The following is a 14429-nucleotide window of genomic DNA, read 5'->3' on the forward strand; positions in this document are numbered from 1 at the left end:
CCCGGTCTAAAGCGCCTCCTGGCACGTGAATCTTCCGTTGGTGGTGTGCGCGCTACTAGGGTACCTGGGAAGTGTGGTGCCGGTCTCTCCCCGGTCTCTGGCAGACTCTGGCAAGTGGCAGGCAGGCAGTGAGTGCTGTAATGAGGTCCTTCTACATCTTTCGGAGTGTCCACACAAGAGGCTCCCCTACAGGCCAGACCTACCGTCCAAGATGAATGAGATGATCCAGCATCCCAACCTTCCCTCACTGAACTTTGCAGCATAGATCCTGAGGTCCTCCAGTATGGACACCTATGTCTTCCTCAGGACTGCATTGACATTTTTAAGGATTCTAGAAGGCCTCCCACAAAGCATTCTTCTGCTTTTAAATGAAAAAAGGTTCTATTTGTGGTGTGTGCAAAATGATTTCCAACCTACCAAAAGGCAGGAGGATGTAATTCTTCCATATCTCCTACACTTGGCCAGGTCGGGTCTAAAATGTGGTCTATAATAAAGGTACACCTTGCCACCATTGCGGCATACAGAAAGTCACCTACTAAGCCATCTTTCTTTCAGCTTCAGGTGGCTAAGGATTTTCTGCAGGGTTTAAAGAAAGTTTTTTCTCCCAGTCCTTCCCGACTCGCCTCCCTGAGAGCTCAATCTGTTTCTTTCCAAGCTCTCTGGTTCTTTTGTCCACCCTTTGAACAAAATCACAAATCGACCCTTCAACATCTTATATTGAAAGCCTCCTTCTTGGTGGCAATCACTTCCGCTCTTTGGGTGAGCAAGATTCAGGCACTCTCCTTTAATAAACCGTACACTGTATTTCACCACAACAGAGTAATTCTGAGAACCCACCTCTCCTTCCTGCGAAGGTGGTTTAGGATTTTTATGTTAACCATTCCATCTCACTGCCTACTTTCTTTCCCCATCCCTCTACGCCAGCTGAGTGGTCACCCCATTCTTTAGACCTAAAAAGAGTTTTAAAATTCTACCTAGACAAGTCTAATGCTATTAGGAAGTCTGATCAATTGTTTGTAAACTATGGTTCCATCAGAACATGTTTCCCAGCCTCCAAGCGTTCCATCTCCAGATGGATAGTGTCATGTATCGAGCTGGCTTTCCAACTGTCAAATTAGCCCCTCTTGTTGACTCCCAAGGCTCATTTCACTAGGGGGAAGGAAGCTACGGTGGGTTTTCTGCACAATGTATGGATTGCTGAGATCAGCAAAGCAGACACTTGGGAATCGGTACAAACATTCACGAGACACTATTGTCTCGACACGGATACGAAAGCAGACGCTCAAGTAGGCCAGGCCTCCTTGAGAAATGTATTTCAATGCTGAAATCAGCTCGCATAGTTTTTCTGGTCATTTGCCCGCAGGAGTACAGTATGAGCTTGCTATTCGATTCAGTGCTCATGACAATTGATGAGGATCCCCTGGAAGAGAAGGATAAGTTACTTGCCTGTAATCCTTGTTCTCTTCTTGGGATATCCTGATCAAAGTCAGAAGCAACATCCACCCACCTCCCTGGGCAAAAGATCTATTATTGCTTAATCTCTTTGTGCCCTAATCTTCGGGTCTCCGCAAAGAACAATTTACCTAACTGTCACCCATGAGGCATGGTGGGAAGCTGGGGGTCATGGCTGCCTTAAAGGCACAGGGCCAGTTTATGCTTGCAATTTATTTTATTTTCTATGCTAATGAGTTTTCAATGCAGCCTATAGGCGAACAATGCCTGCTGTTTTGTAGGATAACTTTCTTCTGTCCATTAAAGAGAGTTCATGTGTTTTCTTGGCCTCCTGTTTTCAGTTTTCTCCAATCTATTGTTACTAAATCAGATTTCCGGAGCATTGGTAAGCCTTGTTTTTTTCTTGGAGGCTGCATTGGTTTGTGAAAATATGATATATGTTTCAATATAGAGCTGTATATATGTTTTCATATATACTTTTTTTATATGTTTCGGGGTCCCCGTGCATGGGTGGGAATTTGCAGTGCAATTGAAAACTGCATCCAGGCTTCAATGGCTGACCTGAGACATGTTTGGAATGGCTACTTAAGTAGATGGTGCAATAAGTGCTTCAGACCCATTAGTAGCATTTAATTTACCGGCCCTGGGTATGTGGTATGCCACTATACTAGCGACTTAAAAGTTAATTAAATATGCCAATTAGGTTTAAGCCAATTTTACCATGTTTTAGAGAGTGATCACAAGCACTTTAGCACTGGATAGCAGTGGTAAAGTGCATAAAGTCCCAAGGGGAACAAAAACAAATTCAGCAAAACAAGAGGAGTGAGGCAAAATGTTTGACTTTTAGTTGGTAAGATTGCTAGATGTCTGGGTAAAGCAGAAACCAAATACTCGATCTCTCATTTATGAGACTGCCTTTCAGTCTTTCAAGTAAAGGAATGCAAACTTGAGCAAGATGGACCACAGACATAAGGCTGTACTGAGATATGATAACAGCAGGTCAGGATATTGACGCTGTTGAGATACGTTGAAGACGCCCCTGCATGCTTCTTAAATTGTGCCACTGACGAGCTTCAAATGGATTGTACCCACTTTATACTTGGAATCAAAATGAGCCAGGAACAAGGACATCAACTTAGGAAAGAGGATGATAAATCTTATGTAGGCTCCTCCACAAGGCATTGTCCACCGTTAGGCAAGAAGTAGGAAAACAGCAACCTTGCTGTGCACCTGGAGCTGCATAAAGTAGAGTCCGGGCAAAGCAGAGCACGAGCATTTCTAGGGGAGCACAGCCTGCAACGAGGGTGATGGAAGACACTAGAGTCTGTGCTGAAAGGGAAGGCCTATGCTCCCAATCCATGCCAAGAGCATGCAAACAACGAGGGTAATCAGACCTTATACAGTTGTCCATTTCTTTAGCAATCCAGGGAAGTTATAGGGAAAGGGCCCAACCGCCTGCAGTACCTCCCCATAATCATTCAACCGCATATAGGAATCCATGAGTTATCGGACATAACATATTGGACTCATCATTATCAGTGGCCATTAGTTCAGGGGCTTCCTTTGAGGAGCTAAACACTGCCCCTGTGCACAGCGAGCACCCTCTTGAAGTTATCCAAGAGGTGTCCTCATTGACACTGCATACTGTATGCAGAAATCATGATCCTACTTAGATACATTCGGGTTACACAACACCCCAGCGTTGCCTTCCACATCAATTCTGCTTTGCCTCATGTTTTGTGTTCACCCCTAACCAAGTTAGAAGCAAAGCACATTCTTTAGGGATTGACCAGAACATGTTTTGGTCTGAAATTCCATTCCCTGCAGTCAATACATAATGATTAGTGAGGTGTGTGCCAAATATTCATGATTTAATTTTGTGCAGTTACGTCACATTTGAAAAAATGTACAGGTAATGAAATGCAAAACTGGCGTTTGGCGCTGAATTTTAGCACTAAATGTATCCTTGCGTCCACTTTCAATGCGAGAATGCATTTCGTGCGAAAAAAATGCAACAAAACAAAAGCACCGTGAACAATAGCGTATTGACATTTATATTGTCTTTGTGCGTGTGTGATAATTTCTAACATGAGTCAGATTTGCAGTAAACTTTTGTAGAGATAGTTTCATTTTGATAATTTAGCGTAACAAGAGTAATGCGAAATTACAGAAGTGATGCTAATTACACCTGTGTTACACAAAATTCATCTGGCCCTAGTAATGATTAACTATGGGCTAGTCATTACATATTGACATGGGTGTAACACACATGTACAAATCGTCCAAAGTCGACGACTTTGCACCACAACATGTCAGGACAGTGGAAATGTTACTTAAATCCCTACCTTGGTTGGCTTTAGGGGCTCACATTCAAGTCAAACTCACATGCTTTTCTCATAAAGCTCCTATCTTTCTGCAAGCCTCCGATCTCCAGAAACTGCAAGCTCCCCATCTGTCGTAATATCTCCATTTTCTAAAATCTTACTCTGCCTATCGAGTTTGTTCGCTTGCTCTGTAAGGCTCCTGAATTCGCATCTCCTTCCCTCAGACGTTCTTTAGAGCATTTTTGTTTGAACATTCTGTGCTTTAGGGTAGGATTCCTGGTTCTTGCTTGGCAATCTTTGTTTTCGTTTTGTATTGATGTAAATTGCATAATGAATTTTATTTCATTTAATCAATTTTGATTCTACAATGTTATATGTTGTTGTACTGACCTGGTTGCTATTCATATTGTTCAGCACACTGTTAGCCTTTGAGAGGTGCTTAAAAAAGAGCAGTCAATGTTTTCCTTATCGTGGGCCGTTCTACTGTACTCCATTCCATGTGTGTGACATAACATCTGAAACTCTACCCATTACAGCTTTTGGAATACTCTTGAGCCCTTCCATTTGTACCAAAGCCCTGCATGAGGGACTTTTCAATTCATCCCCTGTGCCAGTACACAGCTAGATGGGCCACTGTATCTGAATCGGACTTCCTGTCTGGCCTCTGTGTGTTGCTGTTTTTGGATTTCCTCTGCTCCTGTTTATCATAAGGAGTACAAAAATAATGTAGGGGTCTCCAAAGATTGTATCCTCCTACATAGGAATCCAAAGATATTGCATGAACAATCCGGACCTAAGAATAGAAATTTGCCTAGCCTACGAGAAGGTAAGTTTCAATTCTATTAAGGACGTGGATTATGCTCATTCTTTCTTCGCTTTAATATAACCAATTTCATACAGCAGCTTTTCCCAAACAATATTTAACAACTACATTTCCCAAAAGTCCAGGAAGAGAAAAAGCAACAGTCTCTAGGTAGTCTTTTCCCAGTGTTCCTGGCTCTCATCCAATAAACCTCAGTGACACCTTCTGCACTTCCTCTTTCTTCGCTGGAGGGACTCTCTCCTGCTCACGCATCCTGCTTCAAATTATCATTCCTTGAAACAAACAACACTGATCAGCCAAGGAACTATCACCGTCCAAACTTCATATTCAACATTGCAGCATAAAAAGGGACTGTAAACATCAGCACAGTATAGACCACAATGTAAAGACCATGTTAAGTCCTGAAAGAGACCAACTTAGCATTATCATATGACCCCTTATCCAAATTAAAAGGATTACTTACTTCTATCCGGGGTGGGACCGCAACCAGCGAGCTTGCGGGAAGGGATAATCCTCGCCTTCGCGTCCTTAATAGAATTGAAACTTACCTTCTCGTAGGCTAGGCAAATTTCTATTCTATGTCAGGACCGGAGACGAGGATTATGCTCCTTCAAAGCTTATCGTTTACCATCTGAGCCACATTCAACTCTGGCTTAAAATAAAGCTTTTTAAAAGTAGAATCCGATGACCAATCTGCTGCTCTCATATGGTCCTCAAACTGAGTGCCTAGGCTGAATGCTTTCGAAGCCATCGCCCCTCATGCTGAATGTGCACCAAAAGCTCACGTATTGATGCTCGCCTCTTGCATGACCCACCGCACCCAGCAGGCTATAGTGGGAGGTGAAACTGCCTTAAACGGCTTCCTAAGGGCTATCAGGAGTTGCTGCTCGCCCGGAGGGCCGGCTTCCTCCGTGGCCTCCTCATAGGCTTTAAGGCATTGAACTACACAGAGCTTTGGTGATTCCCCAAAAGCAGGGTAAGAGATTGTGCAGGTGTTGGGTTTAGTACGTCTACTCACCGTGAAGGTAAAAATTCTTGCTGTAATATCCAGAGCTCGGACGTCCGAGACCCTCCTGCATGACACCAGGCTGAGCAACATTGCCAACTTAGCTGACACTTCTTTCCTCGAGAGGAACGGTTAGGCTGCCAAGACAACAACAAATTCAACACCTGGTTAACATCCCAAAGGACTGAATAGCGGGGTTCAGAAGGCAACAATAAGCGAATGCCCCTGAGAAGTTTGCAAACAAAAGGGTGTTCTCCATGGGGTGCTCCATCCGATGGAGCGTGTCCCGCTGAAATAGCCGTTCAAACTGTGTTTACCGACCTACACGCCAAGCCTTTTTTATCTAGGCTCGCCAGATAATTGAGAACATGCGTCAAATCTGCAACCACAGGATCCACTTCCCGTTGCATACACCAACATACCCATTGCGTCCAAGCCGATTTGTATCTTTTGGACGCCCAGGCTCTGGAGAGTAGGAGCTTAGCGTGCTCCAAAAGGCCTGGCAGTCTCAACCGTTGCCTGTAATCCGCCAGGCCATGAGCTGAAGTGATCCGTCTACCACCAACTGGTGAGAATACCCTCCAGATTCGTCAGGAGGAGGAGAGTATGGTGGATTCGGATTGGAGAATCCCAAGAAAGTTCCAGTAGAACCGGAAACCAAACTTGGGACCTCCAGAACGGCGTTACCAGAACCACGGAGGCTCTCTGTCTGCGAACCAGGGCCGCCGTCCGAGTCTCCTGACTCCAATCTTGAGTGAACACATCCGTCTCCACCGCCTGCAGGTCAGGTCTCCTACTGAAGAACCGGGGAAGTTGACAGTCGAGGGGACATGCAAAGAGGTCGATGGAGAAAGGCCCCCAACGCTCCTGCAGACTGAGAGTCAAGTCAAGTCAAGTCAGAGAATTTATATAGCGCACTACCTACCCAGAGGGTCTCAAGGCGCTTAGAAAGGGGAGGAGGATTACTTGTCAAATATCCACGTTTTAAGTTGCTTTCTGAATGCTAGGTGGTTCTGGGTGAGGCGAAGGTACGCGGGGAGTGGGTTCCATGTTTTAGCAGCCAGGTATGAGAAGGATCTGCCTCCCATGGTGGTCTTGTTGATGCGAAGTACAGTGGCGAGGGCTTGGCTGGAAGAACGTAGTTGGCGGGGGGGGGGGTGTAGAAGGACAGTCGTGAGTTGAGGCATTCTGGTCCGATGTCGTAGAGTGATTTGTGTGCGTGGGTTAGCAGTCGGAAAGTGATTCTCTTATTGACGGGTAGCCAGCACTATTGCTATGTTCACCAAGACTTTAGACCGCGTGCCGCCCAGATGATTGATATACCTGACCGCCGACACATTGTCCATTTTCAGGAGCACTGAGGCTTGGTTCTGGTCCTTGGTCCAGCAACAGACTGCAAAGGAGCCTACCAAAAGCTCTAGACAATTGATATGAAGCCATTGCTCTTGAGTAGACCAACTTCCGCCTGTGGAGAAATCCCCACACCGCGCTCCCCAGCCTGCCTGGCTGGAATCCAAGACTATCACCAGGTCCGGAGCGGAACTGAAGATAGCTCTTCCAAGCCAGGCCTTCATGTGCGCTATCCACTACTCCAATTCTTCCTTCACTTCGTCCGTCAGAGGCACCACCTGGGAATACGTCAGGCCTCTCTGCAAATGGTGTGCTTTCAAGCACTTAAGGGCCCGATAGTGCAATAGGCCTGGGAAGATTGCTTGAACAGAGGCCGAAAACAGACACCACCAGATGTGCAATCTAGTGCAGAGAAGTCTTCTGCTTTGCTAGGGTTTGACGGATCTCATGACAAATCTTCACCACTTTCCTGGAAGGCAGACTGAGTGACGCCGAGGTGGAGTCTATATCGAACCCCAGAAAAAACGCTTTCTGCGTCGAGACCAGAAGGGATTTCTGCCCGTTGATCATGAAACCCAAGTCCTGAAGCAAAGACACTGCCATCCGTAGTTGAACCCGCAGCTGCAAAGGGCATTGGGCCAAAATGAGAATATCGTCCAAGTAGACAATCAAGCGTACTCTGTGCACCCTCAAGTATTCCACCGCCGTCTTGAGAACCTTGGTGAAGCACCACGGGGCAGACGAAAGCCCGAACGGGAGAGACAGAAATTCGTAAGCTTGACCGCACCAGAGAAACTGAAGGTACCGTCAGTGTGGCGGAAATATCGGGACCCCCAGGTACACATCCTTCAGGTCAAGTCGCACCATGCAATCGAGTGGCAGGAGGACGTCTCTGAGCAGATGAATGCCCTCCATTTTGAAGTGCCTGTACACCAGCCACTCGTTGAACTCTTGAAGGTTGATGACCGGCCTCCGCCCCCTGTTGGGTTTGTCTACTAAAAAGATGTTGCTGAGGAAGCCCCCAGGGTGAACCTCCATACGGCATACCACCCCTTTGCGTAGGAGATCGTCCACCTCCTCGTCTACCATGACTGCATTGGATGAGCAAAAAACTATTGGACGAGGTCAGACATCCTGGCGGGGGAGCCATAAAACTATATCTGGAATCCCTGCACAGTCTGGAGAACCCAAGCGTCCCCTGTAAGTGCTTCCCAGGTGGGGAAGAATTGCGCCAGCCTGCCCCCAACTTTCAACTGTGCAGCGGGCAAAACATTCACCGTTGACTTTTCTGTTGTTGCCGCCATTGTATCCTCCGCGGCCTCTGAAGTATTGCCCTCTGGTTGGGTAAAAGTTGTTAAAACGCTGGTCCGTTTGGTACTGCCCACATCCGGAGCCTTACCCCCTGCTCTGGGGGTTTTGGTTTTTAAAGTGGCCGGACGGACGGCCCCTGCTCTGACCGACCCCTCGGAAAACCAGAGGGTGAAAACCCTTTTTATGTTTGCCTGGGCTTTAGCCAGGGAAGTAAATGTGGCGACAAACTTGCCCAGCTCCTTAATGAAGGGCTTGCCGAATAAACCTCTGTGAGCAACCGCTCCTGCATCCGAGCAGGCCAGGTTGCCTAGCTTGGGGTCAACTTTGATTAAAAGGGACTTACACCGCTCTGTCGAGAAGGCGCAGTTTGCATTGCCCATAAAGCAGATCACTCCTCCGGGTTAATCAATGAACCAGAACTACGGGCCTCCTCCGCCATGTCCAGTGTCTTCGACATAGGACCAATGGCGTTCAACAGCTTGTCCTGACAAGCACACCAGGACCGGTCTATCCCTTTTTTGGGGTCCTTAATAAACTTAGCCAGGAAATTAGGCATTTTCGCTTCTATATCGGGGCTAAGGGCTACTTTTCCCTCCAAGTTAGAGCGGGGACACTCAGCTCGTAACCTACTCCAGGCCTCGTTCTCTAACGGCTTCCTGAGGCGGGACGCTACATACGGGGCCACCTTCTCGGCGGGAACCCACTCCGCCGACCAAGGATGTACGATATCATCAGGGTCTAACATATTAGCAATACCCGTCTTCCGAGGCTCAGTAGAGCTCAACGGTCGCCAAGACATGGAGGAACCTGCTTCATCATCCGACCCATCAGGGGAGTCCCCTTACTGAGTCTGAGGTGAAGCCGGCTGCAGGTCTGAACTCGGGGGAACTGGCTCTTGGGGAAGTACAATAGGCGTAGTCTGGTCCAAAAAGGCCTGCTTAAGGCAATCAAATGCGTCTTTATCTACCCCCACGTCGCACTTTTTTTTAGGGGGAGGGGGCCTTCACCGCTATGTTGGTCTGCTGCTAGCTCTCCAGCCAGCACTGTAGGGGTAGCAGGAAGAGGTTGTCCTACTTTTGCGCATAACTGCTCAACCTTGTCGGCCAGGCGCTGTTCCATAGGTGTCATCAGCACAGTGACTGCCCTATAAATAGAGTTATAGATAGCCTCATAAAAATCAATCTCCCACTGTAGATAAGAGAGAGTTTTCCTCCTCATAATACTCCCGCTCCATATTAAGTAGGGCACTATGAGCTGAGGCAAAAAAAAACCAAGGAGCACACACGCAGCGCGTGAGATATTAGGGGCTGGGTGTTCTCAGCGAAATATGGAGGCCAGAGGCACAGATTCAACCCCAGAACACCAAAACACCCACAAGGTAACAGGGGGATCAAGAACTGCCTGTGTCTGGTGTCCGCAATAATAATGGCACAGAGGCCAAACACTGCAGCCACAGGGCATGAGGAGTGAAACCCCTGGTGCACCGCACCGCTACCGACCTGAAAACGGGCAACAGTACAGACCCAGCAGCACTGGGCGATTCAGGCAGCACACACAGATGCGGACAGTACCAGCCTATAGGACCGTGATTCAGCTTCTCTGACTTAAACGCGCTCCACGGCCAACAAGTCGCGGCACCCCCACAGGGCCCTCTAGAGGGCAGGGGACCGCACCGCGGCCTCTACCTGACGGGAGAGCAAACCGCGTAAGGAGCGCTGTGCGTTCCCACGGTCATGAGGGAATCTGTGAGGAGAAAAACATGTAAATGCGCAATGCAAGGCACAGATACCCCCAGAATGAATACACGATGCCAAAACACACAGTTAAGGAAAACAGAGAAAAGCACTTAACTCCAGGTGCCAAGCAGCAAAGAAAGAGTGAGTGCAGGAGGTGGCAGAGAGGTTTATTGGATGAGAGCTATGAACACTGTGAAAGGACTACCTAGAGCCTTTTGGGAAATGTAGTTGTTAAATGTTGTTTTGGAAAAGCTGCTGTATGAAATTGGTCATATTAAAGTGAAGAAAGAATGAGCATAATCCTCGCCTCTGGTCCTGACATAGAATCTGGGCATATAGTTAGAAAGTGCTTTACAAATAGGAAAAACAATTTCCTCTCTCTAGATTGTGTTTCTCTTATAGAAAAGAGAACCCTCACACACCAACCTTGGTGCAGGCTTCATCAAGGGTTGCTCCCTATCCGGACCCCATATCTGGCGGCACAGATGGGCTCCAAAGTTATAATAAGAGCTCTTGGCTGTGGGTTTACTCCCTGTTTTTTAAAGAAACACAATCTAGAGATTGGCTGCCGTTTATCGTAACAAGCAGTCTAATACATTCTGAGACGAGGAAGATGCCAGCTTCAAAATTACACTATTTTAAATTATTTACTCTGCCAAAATTGATGGTTCATTTTTTTCTCAACCTCTAGGATTAACCCCTTAAGTGCTGCGCACGTTCACCGGCCAACGGCACCACTACCTCCGTAGTGCTGCCGTCGGCCGTTGAACGTTCGAACTGCACCTGCGCAATGGAACGTCCAGCACTGGATCTGGACGTTCCATAGCAGCTATGAGGTTAAAGAAAGGGTATACCTAAAGTCCCACCCTTCCAAAACTGTATCTTGGGCCCTCAGTACACTCAGTGAACAGCCATGACAATGCGGGGATTACCCCGCAATGCCATTACAACGCAGGGATTACAGCGAAAGTCGTTACAACGACTTTCGCTGGAGGGCGCTGTTTAATAGGGAATAGTCACATTTTCTATCCAACACCTTCCCTACTGTCAACGTGGGCTAGAGTTGGAATAGAAAATTAAACTATTCCACAAACTAGCGCCCTCCAGCAAAGTCGTTGTAACGACTTTCGTTGTAATCCCCGCGTTGTAATGGCATGCCGGGTAAACGCCCGTGTTGTAACGCCATACAACCGAACACTCTACTCCCTTCTGGGCTGCCACTGTTATGAGCTTTGTTCCTCCAGATCCAATGTTGAGTGCTTTGTTGACTTGTTTCAGGGCGGCGTGGGAGGCTTGGAAGGTGAGGTGGCCCTCACTGCGTTTGTGACCATCGCTCTGCACCACACAATGGACGTCCACCAGGGACCAGACAAGAGCAAAGTGGTAGGTAACATTGCAGCCCCCTTGAGCCTGGCAAACCAGCTTCCTCTGCTCAACCTATGCTTGGCTCTCTCTGTTTTGCGTGTGAATGTTTCTCTATCTAGCTCCAAGGTGTGACATCTTTCACTGTCTGTATTTTACTCCACCCTCCAGCGTCCTAGTAATGTTAAGGCGCTGCCTGTCTAACAGCGAGGACCTGTCTGAGAGGTGAGTCCAAGAGGCGGCCAAGGTGGCTGCTGAGGAGGCCACTGATTGGCTGAAATGTTTCAGGCACAGTAGAGCGCCTGTTGATTGGCTGTGTGGAATGCTAGCTTGAGCATGAGATGATTGGGTGATTGACGCTTCCGCCTGGCAAGCACATCATCTGCACAAGTGCCATGCATTGTGTAGAGTGCACAGGACTAGACATGTCCACATGACATGACCGTGTTCAAGTCCTCCAGCCAGGTTGCTACCAGATCACTGCAGTCTGGTGCTGCACGATTAGATATCCCTGGGTTCTCCTGATATTAAGGTCTCTGATCATTTGCTTGTCTCTATTTAACCTCTCAGAAACTAAAACATTGTGTCATTTCACACCAAAGAGCAGGGCCTGAACCTCAACGAATCTCCAGAAACTCCAAACAGGGAAAGATCACAACCTTCTCCAGCAGGTGCAGAGGGCAGTGGAGATGCAGGGCAGGCCAGGTGTTCGTTTTGAATCCACACTAGGAGAGACAGTACCAGAGTGAGTGATTTCCAATATGAACATTAGTGACACATAACACAAAAATGTCAGGCCGTGCCTCTTAATGACCTGAGAAATTAAACACAGTTGTCATCCCCTATTAGGGTTCAAACCATCCTCAACTCACTGGTCTCTCCCAGTTCAGACGCTAGCATTGCTCTGAAAACTTCAGGGATGGCATTTAGAGACGAATTAACGCGCATCTGAGAGGTTGGTCTCTGTACTGGTTGAAATAGGCCCTTTAATTGCACGTAAAAGTGCTGTACAAAGGGTTGATATGTAGAAAAAAGTATCAATATACACGGAAATCTCAGGATAACAGCAGCCCTCCAGCACTTATCCCTCTGTGATTCTCTCAATGATTATTTTATTGAGAAAATCGTTGCTATTAGGTCTAAGATTCCACTGCCCTCCCCTTCCTTCACTGATTTCCAACCTCCGCCCAATCTGTTTCATCTGGACCAAATACCCCTGACTAGGGAAACCTTTTTGCCTCTGATTGCCAAGGTCAAGTCAGGTTCCCCCTCTGACATCTGCCCTGCACATGTCTTGAGGGAGATCTTTTTGGCTTGCCCTCTGCCCCTCTTACTTTTCTCAATGACTCTCTGGCACAGAGCATTGTTCCAGACCTCCACAAATCAACAACCATAATCCTTATTCTAAAGAAGCCTGGTGCCGATCCTTCCTCCCTCCCCAACTACCGTCCAATATCCCTTCTTCCGTTCTTGGGCAAAGTCCAAGAATGCCACATCACTAAAGGCCTTAGCGCATTTGTGGAGGATAGCAGCAGCTTAGCCCCCTGTCAGGCGGGCTTGCGTCCATTCCACTCCACCGAAAAGGCAGTCCTTTCCGTTATGGACAAACTCAGAGAGGGGACGGATGTTAACTTGCCCCAGGCACTGGTCCTCCTTGTATGTCTGCCGCCTTTGACACGGTTGATCATTCCATCCTTCTCACCCGTATCGAGGCGGCCAGCATCAGGGACCCCATTGTTTTGGCCCCTTTCCATGGGTACCCCTCCTTCACCCTCCCCTTCAGTCAGGACACATGGGATAACACTCAATAAACACCTCACTCTCCATTCCCAGATTAGTTCAGTGGTTTCATCTTGTTGTCTGACCCTTCGTACTATTCACAAGATATCCCGGTTTTTCTCCTTTTCTGCTCTCAAACTGATTATTTTGGCCATGGTCTTGTCACGCCTGGACTATGGCAACATTTTGTACAATGGGGTTCCTGCTTATGACCTCCGGCGCATTCAACTGGTCCAAAACCAAGCTGCCCGTCTCATTCTTGGTCTTTCTAAATTCCATCACGTCACTCCCCTACTTAAAGCCTTGCACTGGCTCCCCATCCGGGAACGCGCCCTCTTCAAGATGGGCTGTACGACCTTCCAGGCTCGCGCCGGAACCGCTCCAGCTTTCATCAATTCCGAAATTAAAGTCTACATTCCTAGTAGAGAGCTGTGCTCTTCCACCCAGTCCCTCCTTTCTGTTCCTCGTTTTAGGAAGAAAAAATCCAGGGGCGTGAAGTTCTCTGTCCTTGCCCGCACCTTCTGGAACGCCCTCCCCTTCACCATTAGGTCTTCGGCCTCCTACCTTGAGTTTCGCAAAGCGCTGAAGACCCTACTTTTCTCACAAGCCTTCCCGCTCTAGCGCCCTCCCCCTGTTCTCCTGGGTCTGCATCCCTAGCGCCAAGGAACCGCCTGGTAATCGTGCGCTTAATAAATATTTTAACTTCTAACTTCTTCTATGTTCCCAAATAATAACAAAATACAGAGTTGTGGTGGATCAGGGAAGAGAAAGCCAGGGGATAAAGATGTGAAGCAGTTTTGCCACCAGACCAGGCCAGGGAGGAGAAGCCTGCCTGGGGAAAACCTCTGACCAGGAGACAGCCAGAAGTGTCATTAGACGTAGGAGAATTGCATATATTAAATCAGACTGTGCTTTGGTGCTTATATTTGTGTGCGCGCCTTCATAACAAGAAACTCCACCTTCTCTAATAACCTCTTCTGTAAGCATGGCTATTTAAAGCGAGCAGTGGCTCCAAGTGTATGATGCTAATGCCGCAGAAATAACCGGACACTGAGCTGACATTTCTCCAACCCTGATCACCCGTTAAACAAATTATTTGACATGTGGCCGCCACTTTTCAAGCCCTACAGTCTTGGAAAGTCACCAGTCTGTTGTAGAGTTCGTCATATTCCCTAAACGCGAGACCACCTTTGCTCCATCTTCCTAAATTGTCCATTGGTCCCTTTCACACCGCTGAGTTTCATATGTAGCTGTAGCCCCCCGAAAGAACTACCCAATCCCCTCCT

The 14429-nt window shown here is 47.6% G+C and overlaps 1 protein-coding gene across 1 annotated transcript in view; it reads left to right on the forward strand.

The window, feature by feature from the left end:
* The window catches only part of LOC147717735 (complement C4-B-like), a 643152-nt gene that overhangs the window by 545435 nt on the left and 83288 nt on the right, over window positions 1-14429 (forward strand). Inside the window, exon 27 of the mRNA XM_086919877.1 lies at window positions 11281-11385. Within this exon, the coding sequence (XP_086776003.1) occupies window positions 11281-11385 (105 nt within the window). The remainder of the gene's footprint in view (window positions 1-11280; window positions 11386-14429) is intronic.

This window comes from Lissotriton vulgaris, chromosome 5, assembly GCF_964263255.1.
Source record: "Lissotriton vulgaris chromosome 5, aLisVul1.2, whole genome shotgun sequence".
Classification (NCBI taxonomy): Eukaryota; Metazoa; Chordata; class Amphibia; order Caudata; family Salamandridae; genus Lissotriton; species Lissotriton vulgaris.